A 22,355-nucleotide genomic window follows, 5' to 3' on the forward strand; every position below is an offset into this window, starting at 1 on the left:
AAGCGCTCCTTTCCTCCTCTCCCCTCTGCTGCTCCTCAGACCTCTGCGAGGTGTCAGCAGGGGGACCCAGAGGGCCCCAGAGGACAGTGGTCCTGCTGGCCAACTCAGAGGCACAGAGGATGGAGGTGCCCAGGAGAGAGTGGGCAGCTGGATTCATTCCCCAAGGTCGCATCAAATAGCCAAAGAATCTTTACCGCTCCCTGGAATAATACGAATTCTCAGTTAAGTGATGTCTGTCTTGCTTCTTTGTCCGTTCATTCATTTATTCAACAATCATTTCTTAGGCCCCAGCTGGGAGCTGTGACTCCAGACGTGGATCAGCTGTGAGCCCCACTTTCGGGAACCCCCAGTCTGGGAAGAAACGATGTGAAACCCAGGGTGAGCTGGACTCTGATGGGGAAGCCCCAGGGTCTGTCGGAGCCCGGGGGAGACCCTACACCCTGCCTGGAGGCAGGGGTGGGCAGAAGAGGAGGGGTGAGCCTCGTGAAGGAGGGAAGTAAGGGCGATCCTGGCAGAGGGAGGCACGTGGGCAAAGGCTTGGAGGTGTGAAAGCAAGGTGTCTGTGAGGCCATCTTTGCCAGTGGTTTGTCAAGGAGAGGACTGCCGGGGAGGGCAAAGGGTGTCCCACAAAATGTTCACAGGTTGTTTGGAAAGTGATGGGGAGCCATGGAATGTTCCCTCCCAAAGTGACTGTCTGATTCATGCCTGGGCCTCCACTCGCTTAGCTCAGTTTCCAGAGGCTGCGAGACATCCCTGGCTGGAGTCCAGACAAACGGGATCTCACCCCACCAGCCCATCCTGGCTGCACAGACACCACAGTCTCAGTGAGCAGCTGTCCTCCATGCCACCGTCACCCACGTGCAGCACTTAACAGTTTGCGAGGTGCTTGGAGGATATCCACTCCTAGGCCCCCACCTTCTCTCCCTCACACCTTGCACGTGGTTTTGTCCATCTCGGAAATCTCCTACTCATACTTGGTGCCCAATTCTAGGGTCATGTGCCCTGGGAGGCCTTCCTGACCACCCCTGGGGCAGAAGTGACCACCTCTTTCTCTGCCACCTCCTTCAGTGCATACCTGGGGGGCTTCTGAGTGTGTGTCTCCAGCCCCCTCCTCCTCTGCTCCCTGACTCCTAAGCCCAGACCATGATCTCCTCCTGGAAGGAACCACTTTTTCTCTGCACACCCTGAAGGGGCAGGCTAGGGACTGGACTTGGTGTGAGTGAGTGAGTACTGCCTCCGGGATCTGGGGGGTCACAGTCTAACAGGCCACCACCCTGCTTCCATTTCCTCCTTGATCTGGGGGGACAGAGCCTGGAAGAAGAATCCCCTGCTACTGTCAAGCTTGGGAGGCACCTGGCCAGGGGTGAGGGGCCCCCTGACGAACAAGCACATTAAAGGGCATTGTTTCTAGTTGGTTAGAGCCCCTGAAAGGACCTGCCCTCCTGCCCCAACTCACCTTTCTTGTCCTGTTACCTAACGCACAAGAACTTTCTCCCCCAGAAACCCGAAGCCACGCCACTGGGAGGAGGGCAAAATAAAGCCTGACAGCAGGGTCTCCCACATTGAGCCACCAGCTGGAGCAACCACATGGAAGGACGTGTCTGGCGTGATGGGGGGTAAGGCTGGCCTTCTCTGCACGTGGGGGACCCCTTGCCTCAGCCAGCAGGCCAGTGCCAAGCTGTTTGTGATATGAAGTCAGATTGGGAGCAAGGTGGCTGGACAGATTCAACTTTCCAGGGCTGCGGAGACTGCCTACAGAAGGTTGTGTGAGTGTGTGTGTGGTCACGTGTCTGTGTGTGAGAGGCTGCGTGCTTGAAGTGTGTGTGACGGTATGTGTCTGTGAGGATGTATATGAGTGTGTGTATGAGTGAGAGCATGTATGCCTGAGGGTGTGTGTTGGAGGGTGTATGTGAGTGTGTGTGTGTGTGTGTGTGTGTGTGTGTGTGTGTGTGTGTGTTGGGGACAGGATGGGAGCTGGTGGGGAGAGGAAAGTTGGGTGTGGACTGGTGCAAGCAGAGTGGACAAAAAGAGGAAAGTCTTGTCTTTCAGGCAGGCCTGGAGAGCAGGAGAAGAAAAAAGGAGCTCTTATTGGTGGTTGTCAAGGAGATGGGCCTTGGGGTTTGCTGAACTTTCTTCCCTTAAAGCGTCCTGCCTGGGGCTGAGAAGGGCCATTTATTTCCAGCCTCACCTCCCAGGCGGGGGTCTCAGGTCTGAGTCCCAAAGGAGTCAGGTGTAGACTCCAGGCCAGGCCAGAGCAATTCTTGGGTGGAAAGACCTGAGGCTTGCTCTGCCTGCCCCCAGCCCACCATCCCGCGGGCTCTGGCACTCGGAGGCCCTAGGCCTTGCATTCTGGGGCTGGGGCGTGGCGGGGGGGCGCGGTGGTGGTGGGCATCAAACTTTGCTGGGTAAGAGGTCAGCCCCGAGATGGGCTGCGCTGGCCAGGACTGACCGCCAAGCAGACACGGAGTTTTCCTGGCGTCCCTCCAGACGTGGATCCTGCCGCACTCCTACGACAAGCACGTTTACAGGCCATTGTCCTTTGGGGAGTGGTAAATAGTTCATTTGTGGGTTTTTTGTTTGTTTTTTTAACATCTTTATTGGAATATAATTGCTTTACAATGTTTTGAACGTAAATTTTTAAACCGGTCGTCAGGATTTTTTCCTGTCTGGCTTCTTCGCCGCTGCATTGCCAGAGACTGGCACACAGTAGGTGCTCAATAAACATTACCGAATGGACAAACGGGCAATTCTAATGTGAGCGATTTGCGTTTCTTTCACTACAAATGATTGCCGCTGGGCCTTTCTCGACCTCCGAGGGAGGGTTGGCAGGCCCCCCTCCTCTCCCGTGTGTGTGTGTGTGCGTGTGTGTGTGTGTGTGTGTGTGTGTGTGTGTGTGTGTGTTTGTGTTAGCGCGCGCGCGCGCTGGTGGGTTGATGGGTACTGCCCCCAAAGGAGCGGCCACCCTCGACGACAGGGGCTGGGGGGCGCGGGTGGGGGGGCGGTGATCAAGGGACAGAGGGAGGGAGAAGCCTCAGAGGCAGCTCCAGCCTGGCCTAGACCGCGTACCCCACGGTCGAGCGATCCGGCCCCTACCCCCCACCTGCCGCCCGCCCCGAGGGGAGGGGGCGCCCCCAGATGCCCGGTCCGACCCCCCCGCCCCGCCCCTCCCTTCCCCTCCCCCCGCTGGCTGGGGGCCTGCCCCCATTGGCCGGCCTCTCACGGAGCCCTGCCCCCGGCAGCAGCGGGCCAATGAGCGCGCGGCTGTCAGCTCGTCAGCCGCGCCGGCTCGGAGACTGTGAGCCCGAGCGTTGGCCGCGGAACCAGCAGCTACGAGCGCTCGCCGAGCGGCCGGTCGGCGGGGTCCTCGCGCCCCGCACGCCCGCACGCACGGCCCGGCCCGCAGTGAGCATGGGCGCGGCGGCCGTGCGCTGGCACTTGTGTGTGCTGCTCGTCCTGGGCGCGCGCGGGCGGCTGGCGGGGGGCAGCGGGCTCCCAGGTAAGCCCTGAGCCGGTGGGCGGCGGGCGCTCGGCGGCGGCGGCAGGGTCCCGGCCGGGCCCCCAGCCCCGCGCCGTCGGGAGGGCCACAGCCCGCGCGGCCCCGCGCCCCGCCCTGCCTTTTTGCAAAGTAACTTCTGCGGCCGGCGCGGGGCGCCCCTCCCCGCAGCCCGGGCGGAGCGAGGCTCCCGGAGCCCGGCGGGGCCGCAGCATGGGGCGGGGTGGGCTGAAGCCCCGTGGGTGGGGGGAGTGTGAGGGCGGGAGGAAGAAAGAGAGCACGACGGCCCGCCGAGGGCCCCCCGCCGTCCCCCGCTCCCCGCCTGAAGGCGGGAGGGAGTGGGGACCCCGGAGCCAGACGGGCTCTCCCCCAGGGGAGACGGGAGCGCGGGCGGCAGGAGGCCCAGAGGGGAGACCCGGAGGAGGTGAGCAAGGGGAAAAGGACGAACGCAGAGAGAAAGAGAAGGGGGAGGTGTTAGATGGAGAGACAGACGGACAGAAAAGGAGGCACACAAAAGGACACAGGAAAAAAAACCCAGAGAAAGACAGACTGGAAGAGTGGAGACCAGAAAGACCAAAGAGGGAAAGGAGGGAACCGAAGGGAGTAAGGAGGCAAATGAGTAGCAGGAAGGAAAAGGCTCAGAAGAGGGAGGTGTGAGGGCAGGACTAAGGGATGGGAAGGAAGAGAGAGGAGGAGAGGTGCAAGCGGAGAGGCACCGGAGAAAGAGGGGGGAGGACTGGGGGAGGGAGGAGGCAGCGAGACAGAGGGAAAGAGAGGAGGATGGAGATGGCTGGAAAGCCATGGACAGATGGACAGACAGGAGGGGGAGGGCTGAGGGAAGACACAGACGAAAGGGGATGCATGGGAACCAGAGGGAGGGGAGCCCAGACATCGGACACGGTGAGGGGGTCCAGGAGAGAGAGGCAGGAGACACAGGAGAAGGGAACCAGCATCGAGCATCAGGCATGGGACATGGTTAGGGCAGGCAGCAGAGGCGAGGTGGGAGCGCCCCACGGATTTCGCAGGGACCCCGGCACTCCACCCCTTCCCCTCCTGCTCCCTCGGGTGTCTGGAGGGGGCTGTCCCGCAGAGCTGAAGACACATCCTCTCCTCCCACATCTGACCCTGTCCCATAGAGGAGCTTCCTTCCTTTCCCTCCTTGAAGGGAGGGGAGAGACCCTGCTGCGCTCTCCCTGGCTTCCCTGAGCTCCCCTGGCTGCTGCGTGGGGCTCCCTGAGGTCTGCGTTTGGTGGCAGGAGGTCTATTCCTGGGAGTTACACCCTGAGTGAGGATGCCGGGCCATTTAAACTATTCCACAATTGGAGCCGAGCTGTCTTTCCTGTGGCCCCAAGGGAAACTGGGCCCTACTGCCACACCCCCACGTGTCTGTGGGTGTCTCTCCTGGGCTTTGAGGTCCCTCAGCCCTGTTGGATTGTTCCTGTATGCGCCTGTCTCCCTCTGTCTTGGTCTCTCTGCTGTGTCTGTCTGCACTCCCCAGCCCCAGCCCCACCCCATGGAAGCCTTGTGCTATGAAACCACTAATGTCAAACAAGCACCTGTGATGGGAGGACTGGGCTGGGCTGTCCAGGCCAGGACTGTGGCCAGGGAACCTGCAAGAACCCATGGCCTGTGTTTCCTCTCCCTCTGTCCTCGAACTCGCGTGCCCTCTCCCCAGCACTCACTGAAAGACATGTTTAAAAGGTGTGTTGGGAGGTTGCCCCCACTGCCTCTTGGCTAACATCCATCCATTTCCATCCCACGAAGACACGTACCTACGTGTGAGACTGGGGGCACAAGGGGCTCCAGAGCCCCAGGCAGTTTACCTCCCTCATCACCGTGCACTGACCCTTGGGAAGTGGGAAGAGCTGTATCTGTGATCCATTGCCCCTGCTGGTCCTGTCTCAGAAGCGGCCCCAGTCCTCTCCCCCTAGAAGGGTGCCCATTGACCCCCTCTGGTCTCTGGCTTCCTGCCCTTGAGGCTGTGCCACCCCTCTCGGGGGTCCCTCTGGGGTCGCTTCTCCAGAGGGGGATGTTCTGCTGGCCCGATGTTCCTGCTGGCCCCTGGCCATGTGATGGCTGGCTCTGGTCTCCTACACAGACTGCCTCCTGGCCCCCGTTCCACCTTCCTCGGGGCAGCTGTAGAGGATGGGCTGCTCACCTGAGCAGATACAACCACCCTGAGAAGGGATGCCACCTTGTGCGTGTGTGTGTGTGTGTGTGCGTGTGTGTGTGTGCGCACACGTGTATGTGCGTGCGCGAGCATGCAGGGAGGTGATTCTGTTGTGTTTCTTTTTGATGCCTCTCTTCCTTTAGGGGCAGACTGGGGCCTTGGGGACTAGGGCACGGAGGAAGAGTCCTGGGCGGGGGGCAGTGGTTCTCTCACAGAGGCCCCCATGCAGATTTAGAGCCCAGAGGCTATTCAGGGGAATAATTCAGAGTGGACAGTCTTGAGGGCCAGACAGGCTAGGGAGTGGCCGGAGGCGTGAAGAGAGGAGGACATTCCAGGACTTCCCCAGGCTTGCCCCTGGGGGACTGCCCTCAGGGTGGCTACTGAGAGTTGCTTGTGCTCCCCTCCGAGTCCTTCTGTCTGTCTGTCATCCATCTGTATTCTATTCTTGGCTGGCTGGAAGCAACACGGCATGTAGCAAAGCTCTGGACCTGCTTCCCTGAGGCGGAGTCCAGGCTCTGCTCCTAATGAGCTACCGACCTGCAACAGGCTTCTCTGGGCCTCAGTTTCCTCATTTATAACCCGAGGAATGAACCTAGATTACAGCTACGGTTTTCTGGCTGTGCTGTTCCGTGCTCTGAGGGTCCTCTCCCTGTCTGAGCTGCGGGGCGGGGGGAGGTGTATACACAGATACACAGGATCTATTCTACATTATTTGCCCAACAGCTGTTCCAACTGAAGGTGTATACGGGTTGTTGCGGGCAGGAGGTGGGGAGTGCCAGGAACCCTCACAACCTAACTAACTTGGGTTTGGAAGTTGGAATAAGAGAACCAGGACTGAACCTAGATTTCCAAGGTGGGGAGGCTGGAGAGACCGGAACCGTTCCTTGAGGCCGGTTAGCCCCGTCGAGGGTATGGGTCTGTGGAGGCCAGGTGAAGAATCCTTTATTTCCACAGCCTAGGGGCTGGGTGGGGCCCCCGTTCAGATCTCCTTCATGGGCCTGCTGGCCTCTGCTCAGCGCGCCATGCTAGCCTCCATTTCCCCATCTGTAACCCAAAGGGGATGGATTTAAATTCCTCCGAGGACGCTTCTGGCTCTAAATTCTAGAATAAGGAGAGTGGAGGAGGGATGGAGAGATGCTTTGTGAGGAGAGCAAGACGTACAGAGAGGCTTCTCGTTCTGTTCCTAAGCCTCTGTTTTCTCATCTTTTTAGTGGGAAGAATAGCTCTACTTGCTGGAATTGTTGTGACACTAAATAAGACCCGGCACTTTGGTAACGTGCCTGGCACAGAGTAGCCACCCCAAAGATGCCACCAGTCGCTGCCTGTCACACCAGGTGGTCACATGAAGGCTCTTACTGTTAATTACCCCGGTGATCAATGGAAGGGCGAGGGACAGAAGGAACTCCCTGCCCCGCGCTAGCTGCCCACTTCTTCAGGCCACACCTCACTCGTGGTTCCCCCTCCAACAGGGGCCGTCGACGTGGACGAATGCTCGGAGGGCACGGACGACTGCCACATCGACGCCATCTGCCAGAACACGCCCAAGTCCTACAAATGCCTCTGCAAGCCAGGCTACAAGGGGGAAGGCAGGCAGTGTGAAGGTGAGCCCAGCCCTCCAGCCAGACCCGCGGGCGCCACCGTCATTGCAGGCGGCCTCTGTCAGCCTTGGGAGGGAGGCTGCGGGCTTCCCCGGGAACCTGTGCTGCTTCCTTGGAGGAGATATTTGGAGTCGTGGGGTGCTTAACTCTCCCTGGGTTTGAAACTTTGGTTTTGTTTTTTTTTTTTTTTAAAGAAATTGAAATGGAGCACTCAGTGATATATTTGTCCATCTGTCCCTGACTGGATGTGCGTGGGGTAAAGGCCTGGGGTGACCCCACCAAGGTCCCTAGTTTCAAATCTGAAGCTACCCGTGTACCCGGTGTAGCTTCCCCAAGGGAGCTGCGCCGTAGCAGCCACAGCGTCTGTGGGGCTGGCTCAGGTCTTCTGTCTTGAGGATGAGAGCTTGGGCAGAGACTGGTGGCTGTGTGATGTCCGTCTGTCTGTCCAGCCTTCCTTCCCTGCACCTGGGGTGCTGGTTTGACCGTGTGGCCTTCGAAACCTCCTCCCTAGCAGGCTGAAGGTTGGAGGGAAGAGCAGCCTCAGCTGTCTTTGGAGCCAGGAATTTCCAAGCCGGACAGAACCTTTGGGAACGTTTGTCCAGGAGGGTCTGTGCGGTCATTCTGCCTCCGAGGGTCTGGGGCAGGGCCCAGCATCAGGGGGCTGGAGACAGCTCTCTACATGACTGCTGTGCACCCCTGGGTGAGAATCAAGATTCAAATCTTCCCTGTCTGCCCCCACTTCACAGATGAGGAAAACTGAGGCTCAGATTGGAGAAGCCTCTCCCGCAGGGTGTCCATGTTCCACAGTGGCATGGCCAGTACTCGAACCCAGGTCTCTTAGTTCCCACCCAAGGCTCTCTCGCATCTCCTTATCTTCTCTCTGAGCCCTGCCAGCTTCCTTTTTCAAAGTGTGAGATTCGCGTTAGGAAAGTGGCACCTGAGAACAAGGTGGGTGCCTCTTCCTTCTGTATATAGCTTCACAGGAGCTGGGTTTCGTAGGAGACGCGGCTCTGCCTCCTTGGGATGCTGACGTTGTTTATCCATCTCATTTGTTGGGCATCTGCTTAAGGCCGAGTGCTGGACAGATGACACTGTCCTGGATCGCGCCTGGTTCGGCCACATCCCTGGCCTTGCTTAGGGCCCAGAAGCCGGAGTGGGGAGCTGGCGCCTACCCACGGACCTCTGGAAAGAGGCCAGGCTGGAGGCAGATAGAGCAGGCTGGCTGCTGGCAGGACCCGGACGTTAGCTTGGTGGTTCCAGCTGACACATGTGAGGCTCTGTGCAACTGTTTTCTGACCTTCTGCTCTGCCCTCTGGCCAGGGAGGGCCCAGGGTGACCCCCATCTCTTCCGGTTTAAGCCCCTGACCCAGCCTGTTCCTTCTCCAGCCCAGCTCCTTAGGTCGCCTCCTGCTGTCCCCTGCCCAGGATGCCCATGCTGTGTCCTACCTGTTGCCCGGAAGTCCTGCAGAGTCCAGTTCCAGCTTTCCAGTCTGCTTGAGCCCAGGTTGGGGGTCACACTCACTGGCTCCGGGGGCCTGATGTCCTCAGTGTGAGGACAGAAGAGAGCGCGGCTTGTGGCTGTGCTCCAGGAACTGCCAGGAGCCCTGTCTCTCCAGCCTGGCTCTGGCCTCTGCCTCACCTCCTGAAGCGCAGAAGGCCCTGTGCCCTGGCCACACATATATATACCAGGCCAGTCCGTGTTTCTGAGACCCAGCTCAGGTTTTCCCCCTTCTGGGAGTTCCTTTCCCTCCCTTTATGTCCTGGCTAATTCCTAATGAATCTTCAGGGCATCCTGAAGATTGAATGACACACTGTGTAGCATCCCAGGGCCCTGGCAGCCTCAGTGCCTGGCTCACAGTAGGTACTCAGTATACAGTACGTGCTCAGCATACAGGGGAAGGTACCATTACCTGCATTGTCATCATCTCTTCTCACCGCCTCTCGCAGTGGTTTTAGGCTCAGATGACATCACGTATGGTGAAGACCTTTGAAAATCGCCCACTGCTGTATACCTCAGAGGTGATAGCTATGGTGCAACCTGGTCCCTCCCCTAAAGGACCTTCAAGCCTAGTTGGGGTGCATGAGCTGAAATTATGTACCAGTGGAAATTCTTAAAGAACCGGTGAGGATTGCACAGGCGGTAATTCAGCAGCTGTTGGGCTGCCGTGTGGACAGCCCGGAGAGCAACCGTCAGGCGCCGAAGGAGGGGCCGTTTGGCCACTTGCTCCCGAAGCGCTCTGTGAATGAGCGCTGCTGTGCGTTCCGGGGACCTGAGTGGACACTGTCCCACTTGCACTGAGGTTTTCTCATCCTGGGGGACCCACCTACAGTCGTCGGTCAGAACCGGTGGAGCCTCTGGAGGGCTCACCCGTGGGCCATCTGACCCCCACTGGCTTCCCCAGGAGGAGCTTGCAGAGATTTCTGGAGGCCATGGAATCTGGAGGGACTTGCAGGCCCTGGGCAGTAGTTGCCTAAAGGGCCTTGGGGGTCATCCAGGTGTTCACTTCCTGGCTCACAGGTGGAGGAATGGAGGCCTGAGAAGGCAGGGGTCTTGTCTGAGTTGGGACTAGAGCCCAAGTTTGGTGGGCCCGTTTCTCCACGCTGCCATTTCTGCACACAGTTATTGCTATCTGGGGCTCTCTGTTCTGGGAAGAGGGAATGAACGGTCAGTATTCAGTTGAACATAGTGGTTAAAGCGTGGCCTTTGGAGCCAGACTGCTTGGGTTTAAATCCTGCCTGTGTAGCCTGGACAAGTTACTAGACCTTCTTTTGTTTATTTGTGAAATAGAGCCAATAATAGTCCGACCTCATAAAGATGGTGTGAGAATTAAGTGAATTAATGTGTATAAAGCATGTGAACAGAGCCTGACACAGAGGACACACCGCATAAGCATCAGCTGCTGTTACCGGGACGATGATGGCAGTGATGGTGGTACTAACGGTGATGCTAGCAGTGATGACGCTGATGATAGTGATATTGATGATGAAGATGAAGCTGTTGATGATATCGATGATCATAATGTTGTCCAGTATATGAAAGGGGTGAAGCCTTGTCTTTCCAACAACTCCCAGCTGGGAAATGGGGTGTTCTGGTTCATTGACTATTCGGATAAACCGTATGCATATATCCGTATCCCCACAGAGACGTACAGACGTGTGTGCCATTCACAGATGACCATTTACCAAGAATGTGCAGTAAAAGATACGAGTGACAGAAGGCTTTCCTTTGTTCTACTAACCCTACTGCAGGACTGGCAAATACTGTGCTGCCACCTTCTCCCCTAGCAGACATCAATAATCAATCACCAGACCCTCCAGACGGCCGTTTCTACTTTAGATGAAACCTGCTTTCCCTCCCTGGGCCCCTTTATCTGCAGGTCCAGAGCTGGTGTGGGTTTTGCAGAGTGTGGGGTTGGAGTCTAGGGGGAAATGAGTTGCCTTGTCCTAGAGATCTGATAGACTTTGCTGTTTACTGTGGTAAACACACAGGACAGATTCTCAGCAAAGCAGGTCCAGAGAATGCGGCTTCCACAGCCTCCCTAGCTCTCCCCAGGATGAAATCAGCCTATGGCCCCGCCATGTGGGACTGAGTGAGCCTTTCGTACCCTTCACCGTGTTGCCTTGAAACTCCTGCTGCTTGAGGAAAACCCTTTAGGAAACCTGGCACCTGAAGCAGCCGGAACCCCCTTCCGGGGACGGTTTCTCACACGCCTTCAAGGCCATCTTGCCATGTGGCCAGTTCACGTGTGATGGTGATGATGGGGCTTCCACGTGTGCAGCCACTGTGTGTCCAGGGAGCAGCCTGGGGCCACATGTGGTCAGCTTAACGCTGGCAGGGGGCTTGCTGTAGCCAGAACGAGGTGCCTCAGACATTGCAAAAGACGCTGAGCAAAGCTGAGGATAAATCAGTGCTTTCTTGATGATCTGCATTTTGACAGGATCTGAAGTTGCTTGAGGTAAACTCATGGATGTGCAGAGCTGGAGTGAACTCTACCGGGCCTCCAGGGCAGCCCCTGGGTTTTACAGATGACCGCCCCATTTGTTGCCCTCCCCAGGCCCATACAGCCCTCGTTTAGCCCACGTCACACTACGGTGATGTTTCCCATGTGTGGGCTTCTCCAAGGCAGGGTCTGTCAGCTCTGACCCCTAGAACCCAGCACCAGGCCTGGCACAGGGCTTAGAAGGCCTCTGTTGGGTGAAAGCGTGGATGGATGAGTCCCAGCAGTCACCTCCTCCAGGAAGCCTTCCCTGATGCCCCAGACAGGTCAGCTGTCACCTGTGAGCATCCTTCCTTCAGAGCTCCTGTCACACTGGGTTGTGATGACCCATGTGACTTCACTCAGGGCTGGGCCCAGAGCTGGTGTTGGTGGGCAGTGAATGACCCTTATCAATCTCTGGGATATCAGGAAAGGCCTCCCAGAGCCTCCCAAGCTTTGTGGGGCTTTTTGTTTTGTTTTTAATTAATTAATTAATTTTATTTTTGGCAGTGTTGTGTCTTCGTTGCTGCGCGCGGGCTTTCTCTAGTTGCAGCGACCCCGGGCTACTCTTTGTTGTGATGCGGGGGCTTCTCACTGTGGTGGCTTCTCTTGTTGCGGAGCACGGGCTCTAGGCGCGCAGGCTTCAGTAGTTGTGGCACTGGGGCTCTGTAGTTGTGGCTTGTGGGCTCTAGAGCACAGGCTTAGTAGTTGTGGCGCACAGGCTTAGTTGCTCCGTGGTATGTGGGATCTTCCCGGACCAGGGCTCAAACCCGTGTCCCCTTCATTGGCAGGCAGATTCTTAACCGCTGCGCCACCAGGGAAGTCCAAGCCTCCCAAACTTTGAAGGTTTTATAGATGAGGAAGCTGAGGCCTGAGAGGGGAAAGGATTAGTTCAAGGATATCTGGTAGGGACCAGTGACAGAATTAGGTTGAGGAAATTGGGCCCAGGGAGGTCAGTCTCTAACCACGTCACCCAGCTGAGAGACGGCAGGGCCTGGATTCCAACCCAGGTCAGCGGTGGGGTCCCAGCAGTGGTCTAGGCCCCCATAAGCCTGTTTGAATGCAGTGGAAGGAGTTCCTTAGCTATGGAGTGTTAGAGGGGGCTGGGGAGACCCTTTCACACCTCCCCTCACTGCCATCAGCTCATCTGAGCCAGGCCCTATGAGCCCTGATAGCTGGGAGATACCCCTCAGCTAACCACTTTGAACTGCTGTCATTCTCTATCCTTTCCTCTAACCACACCCCAGCATCACTGTCTTTATCTAGCTCCTCAAACTTGCCAGCTCCTTCCTACCCCAGGCCCTTTGCACATTCTGTTTCCCCATCCCTCTTCATTTAGCTCAGCTGCTATATCCCCCCTCACCAGGCGCCTCGTGCATGGGCCTTTAGGGGGCCACCAGGGCCAGCTCTGTGCTGGCCTCCTGGTCTGAATTAGTTGGTCCTGTGTGTACTCTTTCTGCCGAGGGGGCAGACCGGGGACAAGGAAGGGGCATTTCATCCCCTTTAAATGCTTCAACTCATTTAACCTTAATTGCTTTGTTTTCATAGACATTCGCTAAGGAAAAGGACCAAATTATAGCCTGAATTGGGTCTTACTAATCTTAATTAAAAGCTCTCATTTATAATCAGGACCAGACCCCAAACGTGGAGAAAACCATCCTCATATGGCTTGTTTAAATAACTGAGGCCCTCTTGATAATCACTGTTTAGTCTGAACCAGCAGTGCACATCACCCCTTCTATGTCTACTTAATTTTTTAGACCATTTATTCAAGTGGCTTATTCCACTTGCATGTTCCAACTCGGGCCTTTTCCAAAATGTTATAATGAAAACTCTTGAGGGAAGTAACTTTTTGTTTTGGCCACAGTATATCAAATATATTACTGTTTTCCCTTTTTTGTGAAAAGGAAAAAAATGACAACCTTATGGGCATCAGAGATCACAAAATTAGCATGTATGTAATGAATGTAAGTAGTCACTTCCTGAATTTTATATCCCCGGGGTCTACTTGTCAGTCACTGAAGTTAGGTAGATTACAGGGCATGCTATTGAGTGTTTTAACAAAACTCCTAATAACGCATACAGTGATCCATTTAGTTTAACATCAGAAAAAAATTCTTAAGACCAATTGGCCTTCTGAGGGAATAATGTCTATGACCTTATCCAGTCATTTTCATCATCATTATTACACACTTTATTGAGACTCCAGATAAAATTCTGCTTTCTGGGAGTCCAGGAAAGGGCAGTAGGAGGTGGGCTGGGAGCGGGGAGGAGGGGAAATTCTTCTTCAAGTCTTAAAACGTGCAATTATGCATGCTAATGTGTGCCCTGCTGCAGATGAAAGCGCTCCAGTCCAGCAGACCAGCGGGCAGGAAGAAATTGGATGTGACTTAAAATTCCAAGTTGCTGTCAGCTAGCAATTAGGCAGCGCTGCTTACAACTGGTCCCAGATCTGCTGCAGCGTTTAGGCTTCTCGGAGTCCACGTCCATTTCTGGAAGGAAAAATTGAAAGCTCGAGTCGTTGGCGTTTAAGCATTGGAGGTGATTGGCTCCCTCAGCCTCAGTTTGCCCGTGTGTGAAATGTGTCCACTGGACTAGATACAGTTCAGTGTCAAGAATGTTCACTGAGTACCTACTCTGTGCCAAGCCTGGTGCTGGGGCCAAGACGTTTTCCTGACCTCCCCGGTTAGGGGAGAGACAGATTGGGAAAGATGTGGTCATAACAGCGCGTGGCAAGTACAGCAATGGAAATACAGACCAGACTCAGTGGGGGTGAGGACGAGAGAGGGCGCATATCTCTGCCTGGGGAGGGGGGAGTTTGAGAGGGTTCCCTGGAGAGGTGTCATCTGGGCTGAGTTAGGAAAGCAGAGCGGGTCTCTGACGTTCCTCCCAGCTCTGCTGCTCCACGGGAGTGTCTGTAGCAAGGATGCAGAGGCCTGTTTTTGTCCTTGCCGACTCAGTAAGTCCAGCAAGTGACCTAACCTTCCTGAGACCTGGTTCCTTACCCATCAAACGGGAGCAATGGCACCTGCCTCCCAGAATGTGCGCTGCAGTGGGCTTGGGGGAGGGAAAGCCACCTCGCCATATGTGAGAGTGCGCTGAAGACAGCACCAGGGCCTGCACGTCGAGCTTGCTTTCTTCTCTAAATCCCCATTTCTCCTAGGGTTAGAGGGCCTCTGCCCCCACCCCTCCCCTCGTCTCCAGGCTCCCCAGGCAGCAGGCCTCTTCGGCCCCTTCCTCCAGGCCCTCTGGCTTCCTCTTGGCCGCTCCTTGTTACAGTGGCTGGATTTGTTTTTCCATTGGAGGAATGCTAACCAGAAAAAACCATTATTTCTAAGAAAATAAACTACGGGCCTGTTGGCCTTTGAATGCTACTGAAGTGGATGGCAGCCTTCCCCAAAGGCCTTGAGACAAAGAGTGCCAGAGGGCTTGTGTGTGCCGGCAAGGTCAGGGGGTCTCGGAGGGTACTTGGAGGGGGTCCTCCAGATGCGCCAGGGCTGCAGCCCCTGGGAGGAGAGAGTGGAAAATCCCATCTGGCCAGCTTGGACTTCTGGCTGCTGCCGTGGCTCAGCCCCGCTCCCTCCGTGGGCTCCAAGATGCACCCCTCTGTCCCGGAGCCACCCTGCCTCTGTCTGGGCCTCCTGCCCCTTGAGTCGAGGGGAGTAGAGCTGGGTGTAGTCCGTGGAGGCCTGGGTGCCAACCTGTGTGACCTTGGGCAGGTCTGTGGACCTCTTGGGCCTTAGTGTGCTGACTGCAGAGTTCAGGGCTGGGGCCAGGATACCCCAGGCCCCTTTGGACCCCTGGAGCGGGCAGCTCTGTCTTCAGTGTGCTCCTTGCCATGGTGGCGCACAGTGCGGGCTAAGTCTGTAGGGGTTCCAGGTGGACTCCAGCTGGACTGTGAACCGCCTGTCCCTTCCCACTGACAGCCCCAAAGGCAGGCCCGGCCCAGCCGGAGCGCTGGCGGCAAGGCTGTCCCCACGTGAGATGTTCGTCTGTCTCTGGATCACCCTCCCCCTCTAGGCTGGCAGCTCCTCGTGGCCAGGGTCTGGGCTGAGGGCCAGGGGCCAGGACGGGGAAGGTGCTGGTATAGGAGGGAAGAAGTCGGGGAGGTGGCTTGATCCTCCACGAGGACCGTGGGCCCTGGCTCCCTGTTCACGGAGACGTGGGGAATTCTTCAGGTGATTGTGTCAAGGTTAGGACGGTGGAGTCTGGAATCAGCCTGCCTGGCTTCTTCCAGTTTTGGCTTTGCCACTTACTAGTTGGGCGGTCTTGCGCGAGTCACTTCAGCTCTCTGAGCCTCAGTTTCTCTTTCTGTGATGAGAGAAGTTAAGCCCTTCCTACTTGGCCTGTAGTAAGGGTTTAGTCACCTGCCATTAGAAGGTGGCGGCGGGGAGTTGGTCCCGATCTTATTGTCATTAGAAGGAAACTCCACTGGGGATTTGGAGAGAAAGAGAATGAAATCAAACTGCACCAGGGCAGCTCCGGCCCTTGCTGCTGGAGCACAGAGGGCGGCCTGTGAGGTTAGGGGAGGACGCCTGGGCTGGGAGTCTTGGTTCAAGTTGCCGTCGGCCTCAACCTGCTGATAGGTTAGCTCCGCAGCTTCCCTCTCTGGGCTCGGTTACCCCTTTATCAAATCCAGGGGCGCATCGGTGGAGCTCCAGGACCCCAGCTGACCCATTCCAAGCAGCGGCTCAGGCTTTCAGGCAACTTCCAATGATCCTCTGTTGAGTTCCAAGGGGGTTGGGCCCGTGGAACAGCCCCTCTGAGCCTGCAGTCTGCTCAGCGGGTGGGAGAATGACCATGCCTCTGACTGGTGGGAGAGTAGTGGGATCCCCAGCTCTGGGCTAGCAGCCTCCTGGGGCCCCTCCTCACTTCCGTCCTGAACACTTGGATAGGTGAGCTCTCTGCCAGCCAGGGTGCTTCGGCACCCACCAGGCCCGACGTCGGAGCCTGGGGACAGCCCCCAGTGAAGGGTCCAGGGTGCTTTGGAGGGAGAAGAGGAGTAATTAACTGGTCCTTTGGGTTTGCTAGGCCAGTCCTGCCTGTTACTTGGGAATCACAAAGCCCACCTTGAGCCCGCGCTGGACAGGTGGCATTCGAGGTCAGTCCAGGGTGAGCATCTGCACCCCAGCAGATGCACCCCAGAGACTCGCCAGCGCGGTGGATGAGAGTGCCGGGAGCATTAACTTAGGAAAACATACCATACAATGCACCCACTTAAAGTATACGATTCAGTATTTACAGAGTTGTGTATCCACCACCGAAATCAACTTTAGACCCTTTTCATTACAACAGAAAGAAACCCTGTACCCCTTAGCCACCTCCCCAGCCCCCCAGTCCCCGGAAACCACTAATCTGCTTTCTGTCTCAATAGTTGTGGCCTTTCTGGAGACTTCATGTAAATGGAATCCTACAAAACGTGGCCCTTTGTGACTGAGACGGCATCCTTCGAAGTCAGGTAGCCTGGCTCACTTCCTGGCTCCACGTGTATTAGCTGTGTGACCTTGGGCAGGGCAGGTAACACCTACGAGCCTTGGTTTCCCTTGCTGTCAGAAAAAGATGTTGGTACCCACTTCTCAGGGTGCTCATAGCAAAGGGCCTGCGTACGGCCTCACACGTCCACGGAGGCTCCAATCGAGAGGGCTACTCACTCGTTCAATGCCGAGCAGACTTTTGAGGAGACACCATGCGACTGCTGAGCCTGCAGCTGAACAGGACACAGTTCTTGCCCCATGGAGCTCACAGCCTCGAAGGACACATACATCGCAAGTGAGAGTAGCGATAGTGTCCATTCAAGGAGCTGTGGCGTCCAGAGGGTGGGGAAGAGCCCCGTCTGCCAGGGGATCTGCAAGAGCTTCAGGGAGGAGCTGATGCTGGGGCTCAGTCTGCAGAAGGGTGTAGGTGTCTGTGAAGGGGAAGGAGCTCCGGGCAGCACAGGCAGAAGCGTGGAGGAGGCCCGAAGCCGTCCGGGCCACTGGGAGAGGTCAGCCAGCAGCTCAGACCCCATGGTTACCTTGGATCATGGGTTGGCTGGGGGGAGGACCTTCCCACCCTCTGGCTGAGCCATGGTCATTGTGTGCAGTTAGGAATGAAAAAGTATATAGATTTGTGTTGGTTTTGCATGACCTTTGACCTTTCCCATAATTAACTGCTGGGCCCACTTCTGGCATTGTCTCAGCAGAAGGGAAACCTGATCGATGGATGCCAGGGGTCCACCGAGAGCGGGTCTCATTACTCAGTCATTACAAACCCAGAGCTTAACCCTGTGGCACCGGCAACGGGGGGGAGGCTTAATCCTTCCTGCTAGGCGGCCCTGCGAAACTACCTTCCCGCGAATGTAATTAGCCGACAAACTGGATTAAGATTTATTCACCAATGAGGACTCAACTTCCTAAGCCATACATCTCTCCCAGAATGGTTGCCTGATCTAAGGAGTGCACGGTTTTTCCTAAAGCCCCCAGACAAAGGAGAAGACATGCAAACGCCCAGCCAGGGAAGAGTTCTTTGTTAGAGCGTTTGGTCTCCACTGTCTGCAAGGAATTTTGAGAAAAATACCAATTTCAAGGGGAAACGCGAAGGTATTTTCGGTAGTGATCTCTGAGAGCGGAGAGTGCGATGCTTTCAAAAGCCTCATTTTGAGAACCTTCCCGGTCAGTCTGAGTTTTAGGACTAAAATGCCCTAAGTAGGATTAAAATGAGAAGCATCTCTGACTCGTTGTGGTAGAATCTCTTACAGGCACTACAGAGTGGATGTATATTTTATGGGGCAGCGAGAATCAGTTTTGAGAATCAGTTTTGAGTACTCATCCCACTCGAGTCCTTACCAGCGTTGCTGGTACATAACCACAGCTGTGGGATCGTGTGTGCCTTCTGCCGTTTTACTATAGGAAAAGTGGAACCGCCTGACCTTTTAAAATCCCACGAGCAGCTCCCCGTGCTGCTTTTCTCTGCTCTATTGGATGTTGGAAGCTGTTTTCTGTTGGGAATTGAGTTCTCATTAAAAAAAAAAAAAAATCCAGGCCGGAGAAGGAGCAGGGATGTTTAAGGCGAGCCGTTGAGACTTCTCATCCTTAGCATTCAGGTCAGACTTTTTGTCCTGCCCACTTCCTCTGGGATGAACCATCTCTGTCGCTGCCCCTCAACCTCAAGAGCAGGTGCAGACCTCGGAAATAAAAGCAGTGACGCACGTGACATCTCCTCCCCACCTTTCTCCTTGATACCTTTCTGGAGCATGAAGCATTTTTTATAAGTATTCATCTCATGCAGCCCGAGGACGCGGCTCCAGCGGGAGTAGAGCCTGCGTCTGAACGCAGCCCCTGGCTGGAGGCCTGCAGACAAGGTCCTCAGCCATGCTGGGCCTCGTTTCTCGGCATCAGTAAAATGGAATCAGCAGTCACACCTGCTTTCCACACAGCTTCATCACTCCGATCTCTGCTGCTGTGGTCCTGTGGCCGTCTTCCCTCTGTATGTCTGTGTTTTCACATGGTTTTCTCCTTCCTGTCCTAACATCCTCTCTGTGCGTCTATATCCAAATCCCCTTCTTATAAGAACACCAGTCACTGGTTTAGGCCCACCCTACTCCACTGCAGCCTTACCTAAAATTTGCAAAGATCCTATTTCCAAATCAAGTCCCATTCACAAGTCCTGAGGGTTAGGACATCAACACTTCTTTTCGGGGGACACAGTCCAACTCACAACAGTCCTTTAAGAGTAAATATCTAGATCAGTCTCCCAAGGCAAAAGAAATAAAAGCAAAACTAAACAAATGAGACCTAATCCAACTTAAAAGCTCTTACACAGCAAAGGAAACCATAAACAAAACGAAAAGACAATGTATGGAATGGGAGAAAATATTTGCAAATGATGTGACCAACAAGGGCTTAATTTCCAAACTATACAAACAGCTCATACAACTCAGTATCAAAAAAACAAAACAAAACAAAAAACCAAAAAACCCAATCAAAAAATGGGCAGAAGATCTAAATAGACATTTCCCCAAAGAAGACATACAGATGGCCAACAGGCACAAGAAAAGATGCTCAACATCACTAATTATCAGAAATGCAAATCAAAACCACAATGAGGTAGCACCTCACACCAGTCAGAATGGCCATCATCAAAAAGTCTACAAGTAATAAACGCTGGAGAGGGTGTGGAGAAAGGGGACGCTCCTACACTGTTGGTAGGAATGTAAGTTGGTGCAGCCACTATGGAAAACAGTATGGAGGTTCCTTAAAAAACTAAAAATAGAGCTATTATATGATCTAGCAATCCCACTCCTGGGCATATATCCAGAAAAGATGAAAACTCTAATTCAAAAAGATACATGCACCCTAATGTTCATAGCAGCACTATTTACAATAGCCACGACATGGAGACAACTCAAGTACCCGCCAACAGACAGTTGGTTTAGAAGATGTGAGATACACACACACACACACACACACACACACACACACACACACACAATGGAATATTACTCAGCCATAAAAAGAATGAAATAATGCCATTTGCAGCAACATGGATGGACCTAGAGAATATCCTACTAAGTGAAGTGAGTCAGACAGAGAAAGACAAATATTATATGATATCACTTACATGTGGAATCTAAAAAATAATACAAATGGTTCTATACGCAGAGCAGAAGCAGACTCACATACATAGAAAACAAATTTATAGTTATCAAAGGGGAAAAGGAGTGTGGGAGGAATAAATTAGGAGTATGGGATTAACAGATACAAACTACTAAGCATAAACTAGATAAGCAACAGGGATTTACCATACAGCACAGGGGACTATATTCAATATCTTGTAATAACCTATAATGGAAAATAATCTGAAAATATATAACTGAATCACTTGGCGGTACAGCAGAAACTAACACAATATTGTAAATCAACTATACTTCAAAGTTTAAGAAAAGAGTAAAGATCTAGAGAGCTTGGCTCTGCCCCCCTCCATTCCTTTACCCTCTCCGCTTTCCAACCGCCTTTTCCTCATTCTCTGACCTTAACAGTCCTTAAAACGTGGTCCAACATAGAGAACAGACTGGTGGCTGCCAGAGGGAGGGGTTTGGGGGAGGGATGGCGTGGGAGATAGGGGTTAGCAGATGTAAACTAGTGTATATGGGATGGATAAACAACAAGATCCTACTGTATAGCTCAGAGAACTATATTCAGTATCCTATCATAAACCATAATGGAAAAGACTATTTTAAAAAAGAATATATATATATAACTGAATCACTTTGTTGTACAGAAGACGTTAATACAACATTGTAAATCAACTATACTTCAATAAAAAAAATTTTTTTGAGGTGGTCTGAGACTGTTGGGCATCTTGGAGGCCTGCAGGACCTCCTCTGGGGCTGATGGCTCCTTGATGAGTTTTTTACAATAATAAATCTACTAGCTTTGGCAGGGATTTATTTTTTGGTTGATTTGTTTATGTGTTTATCTCTTATGTATTAAAGGAGGAGGCTCACACGATTTTAAAGAACAAAAATTCAAGGCACATACACAGAACATCAGGGAAGGTTTGGTTTGTGAGCAGACGTTCTCCATTCGGGACGGATGCTGGGTGGGTGGGTAAAGCAGGTTGGCCTCGGAAGCCTGTGAGAGCGCTTCAGGCCTGGGGATTGGAGAGGAACCGATAATTCTAAGGGGTGCTCAGATCTGGGGGAATTCTCTGGACTGGATTAAGGGAAGAAATGTGAGCAGCGAACGTTCCTGCACTCTTCAGCCCAGCAGCGCCCACCGTGGCCTACGTTATGGGGAGTCAGAGGAAGGAAAAGGCTAGAGTTGTTTTGTGGACTCTCCAGCAATCTCTTTATAACGTCTTTTGTGCATGGTGATCGAGTAGTTTATCATTTTGATAGTGAAAATGTTGCTGTTAAAAATTATACCCAGACAACAGCATAAACTGGAACTATGCCAGGCTAATATGGGTGTATGATTATCCTAATTGGGGAAAGACGATTTTCTCAGACCTTATCACCCTCAAAGCAGCTTGTTCAATGGAATTTTATGGATGTGGTGACTCTATAACTGATCGTGTTTCCTTCCTTGCCTTGGTTTCTAGGAAACTCAAAGTCCTATTTGAGGCCTTCCTTTTGTCATCGTGCTGGAATTACCAAGTGTATTTCTGCATACACTGCCCAGCTTTCCTTTATTCCGCAACCCTCATTTCTCTTTCTTCATCCTAACATCTGTTCTTTTTGAAAACCTTTTTGTGTGTATTTTGTAGGCTGTTTAGATGCAGGATGTTTGAAGTCACTGATGGATGGATGAATAGGTGTTTGGTTGGATGGATGGGTGAATGTTGAGCTGGATAGATGGATGAACAAGTAGGGGTGCGTGTGTGTGTGTGTGTGTGTGTGTGTGTGTGTGTGTGTGTTTGGATAGATGGGTGGGTGTTTGGATCAATGAATAGATGGATAGATGGTTAGACATTTAGATGGATAAGTATTTAGATAAATAGATGCTTAGGTGAATGGAAGGATGAGTGTCTGGCTGAATATTTAGATGGACGGATGCAGTTTGTACGGGTGGATGTTTGACTGGATAAGTGGATGGGGAATAGGTGATTGGATAAATGGAAGGGTGGTCAGCTGACTGGATGTTTAGATGGATAGATTTTAGCATGCATAGGCAGATGGAAGGATGGTTGGGTGGGTGTCTGAATGAATAGCTTATTGGAGGGACTAGATGGATGGATAGTGGGTGGGTGGATGGATGTTTGGATGAGTGGACGCGTGACTGACTGGCTGGCTATTTGGGTCGACGGGTAGGTGCACACACGAGTGTGTGTGTGTATGGATGTGGCGCAAGTGGAAGGATGAGGTGTGAATGGGTATTCTGATGATTAGATTACACTTTCTTGGTACATAGGGTAAATGTGCCAAGAGTGAAATAACATATATAAAGTGCTTTGCCTGTCAATGCCTGGCATGTCATGGGCATTCTAACTTACCAGAAAGGACATGGGCTTTGTAAACCGAAAGACACGTGTTTTGATCCTTGCCCTACCCCTTACTATGTGACCTTGAGCAATTACCTCTCTGCCCTTTATTTTGCTTAACCATAAAATGGAGTTAAAATACCTACTCCAGAGGGTTG

The 22,355-nt window shown here is 53.6% G+C and overlaps 1 protein-coding gene across 2 annotated transcripts in view; it reads left to right on the top strand.

Annotated features, from left to right (window-relative positions):
* The first annotated feature begins 3,236 nt into the window (after positions 1-3,236).
* Positions 3,237-22,355, top strand: part of SCUBE1 (signal peptide, CUB domain and EGF like domain containing 1) — a 127,108-nt gene continuing 107,989 nt past the window's right edge. For both annotated transcript variants that reach the window (XM_079938557.1, XM_079938558.1), the window contains exons 1-2: positions 3,237-3,496; positions 7,133-7,264. In XM_079938557.1, coding sequence (XP_079794683.1) covers positions 3,250-3,496; positions 7,133-7,264 — 379 coding nt within the window. In that variant the 5' untranslated portion in view covers positions 3,237-3,249. The remainder of the gene's footprint in view (positions 3,497-7,132; positions 7,265-22,355) is intronic.

This window comes from Stenella coeruleoalba, assembly GCF_951394435.1.
Source record: "Stenella coeruleoalba genome assembly, chromosome: 11".
Lineage (NCBI taxonomy): Eukaryota > Metazoa > Chordata > Mammalia > Artiodactyla > Delphinidae > Stenella > Stenella coeruleoalba.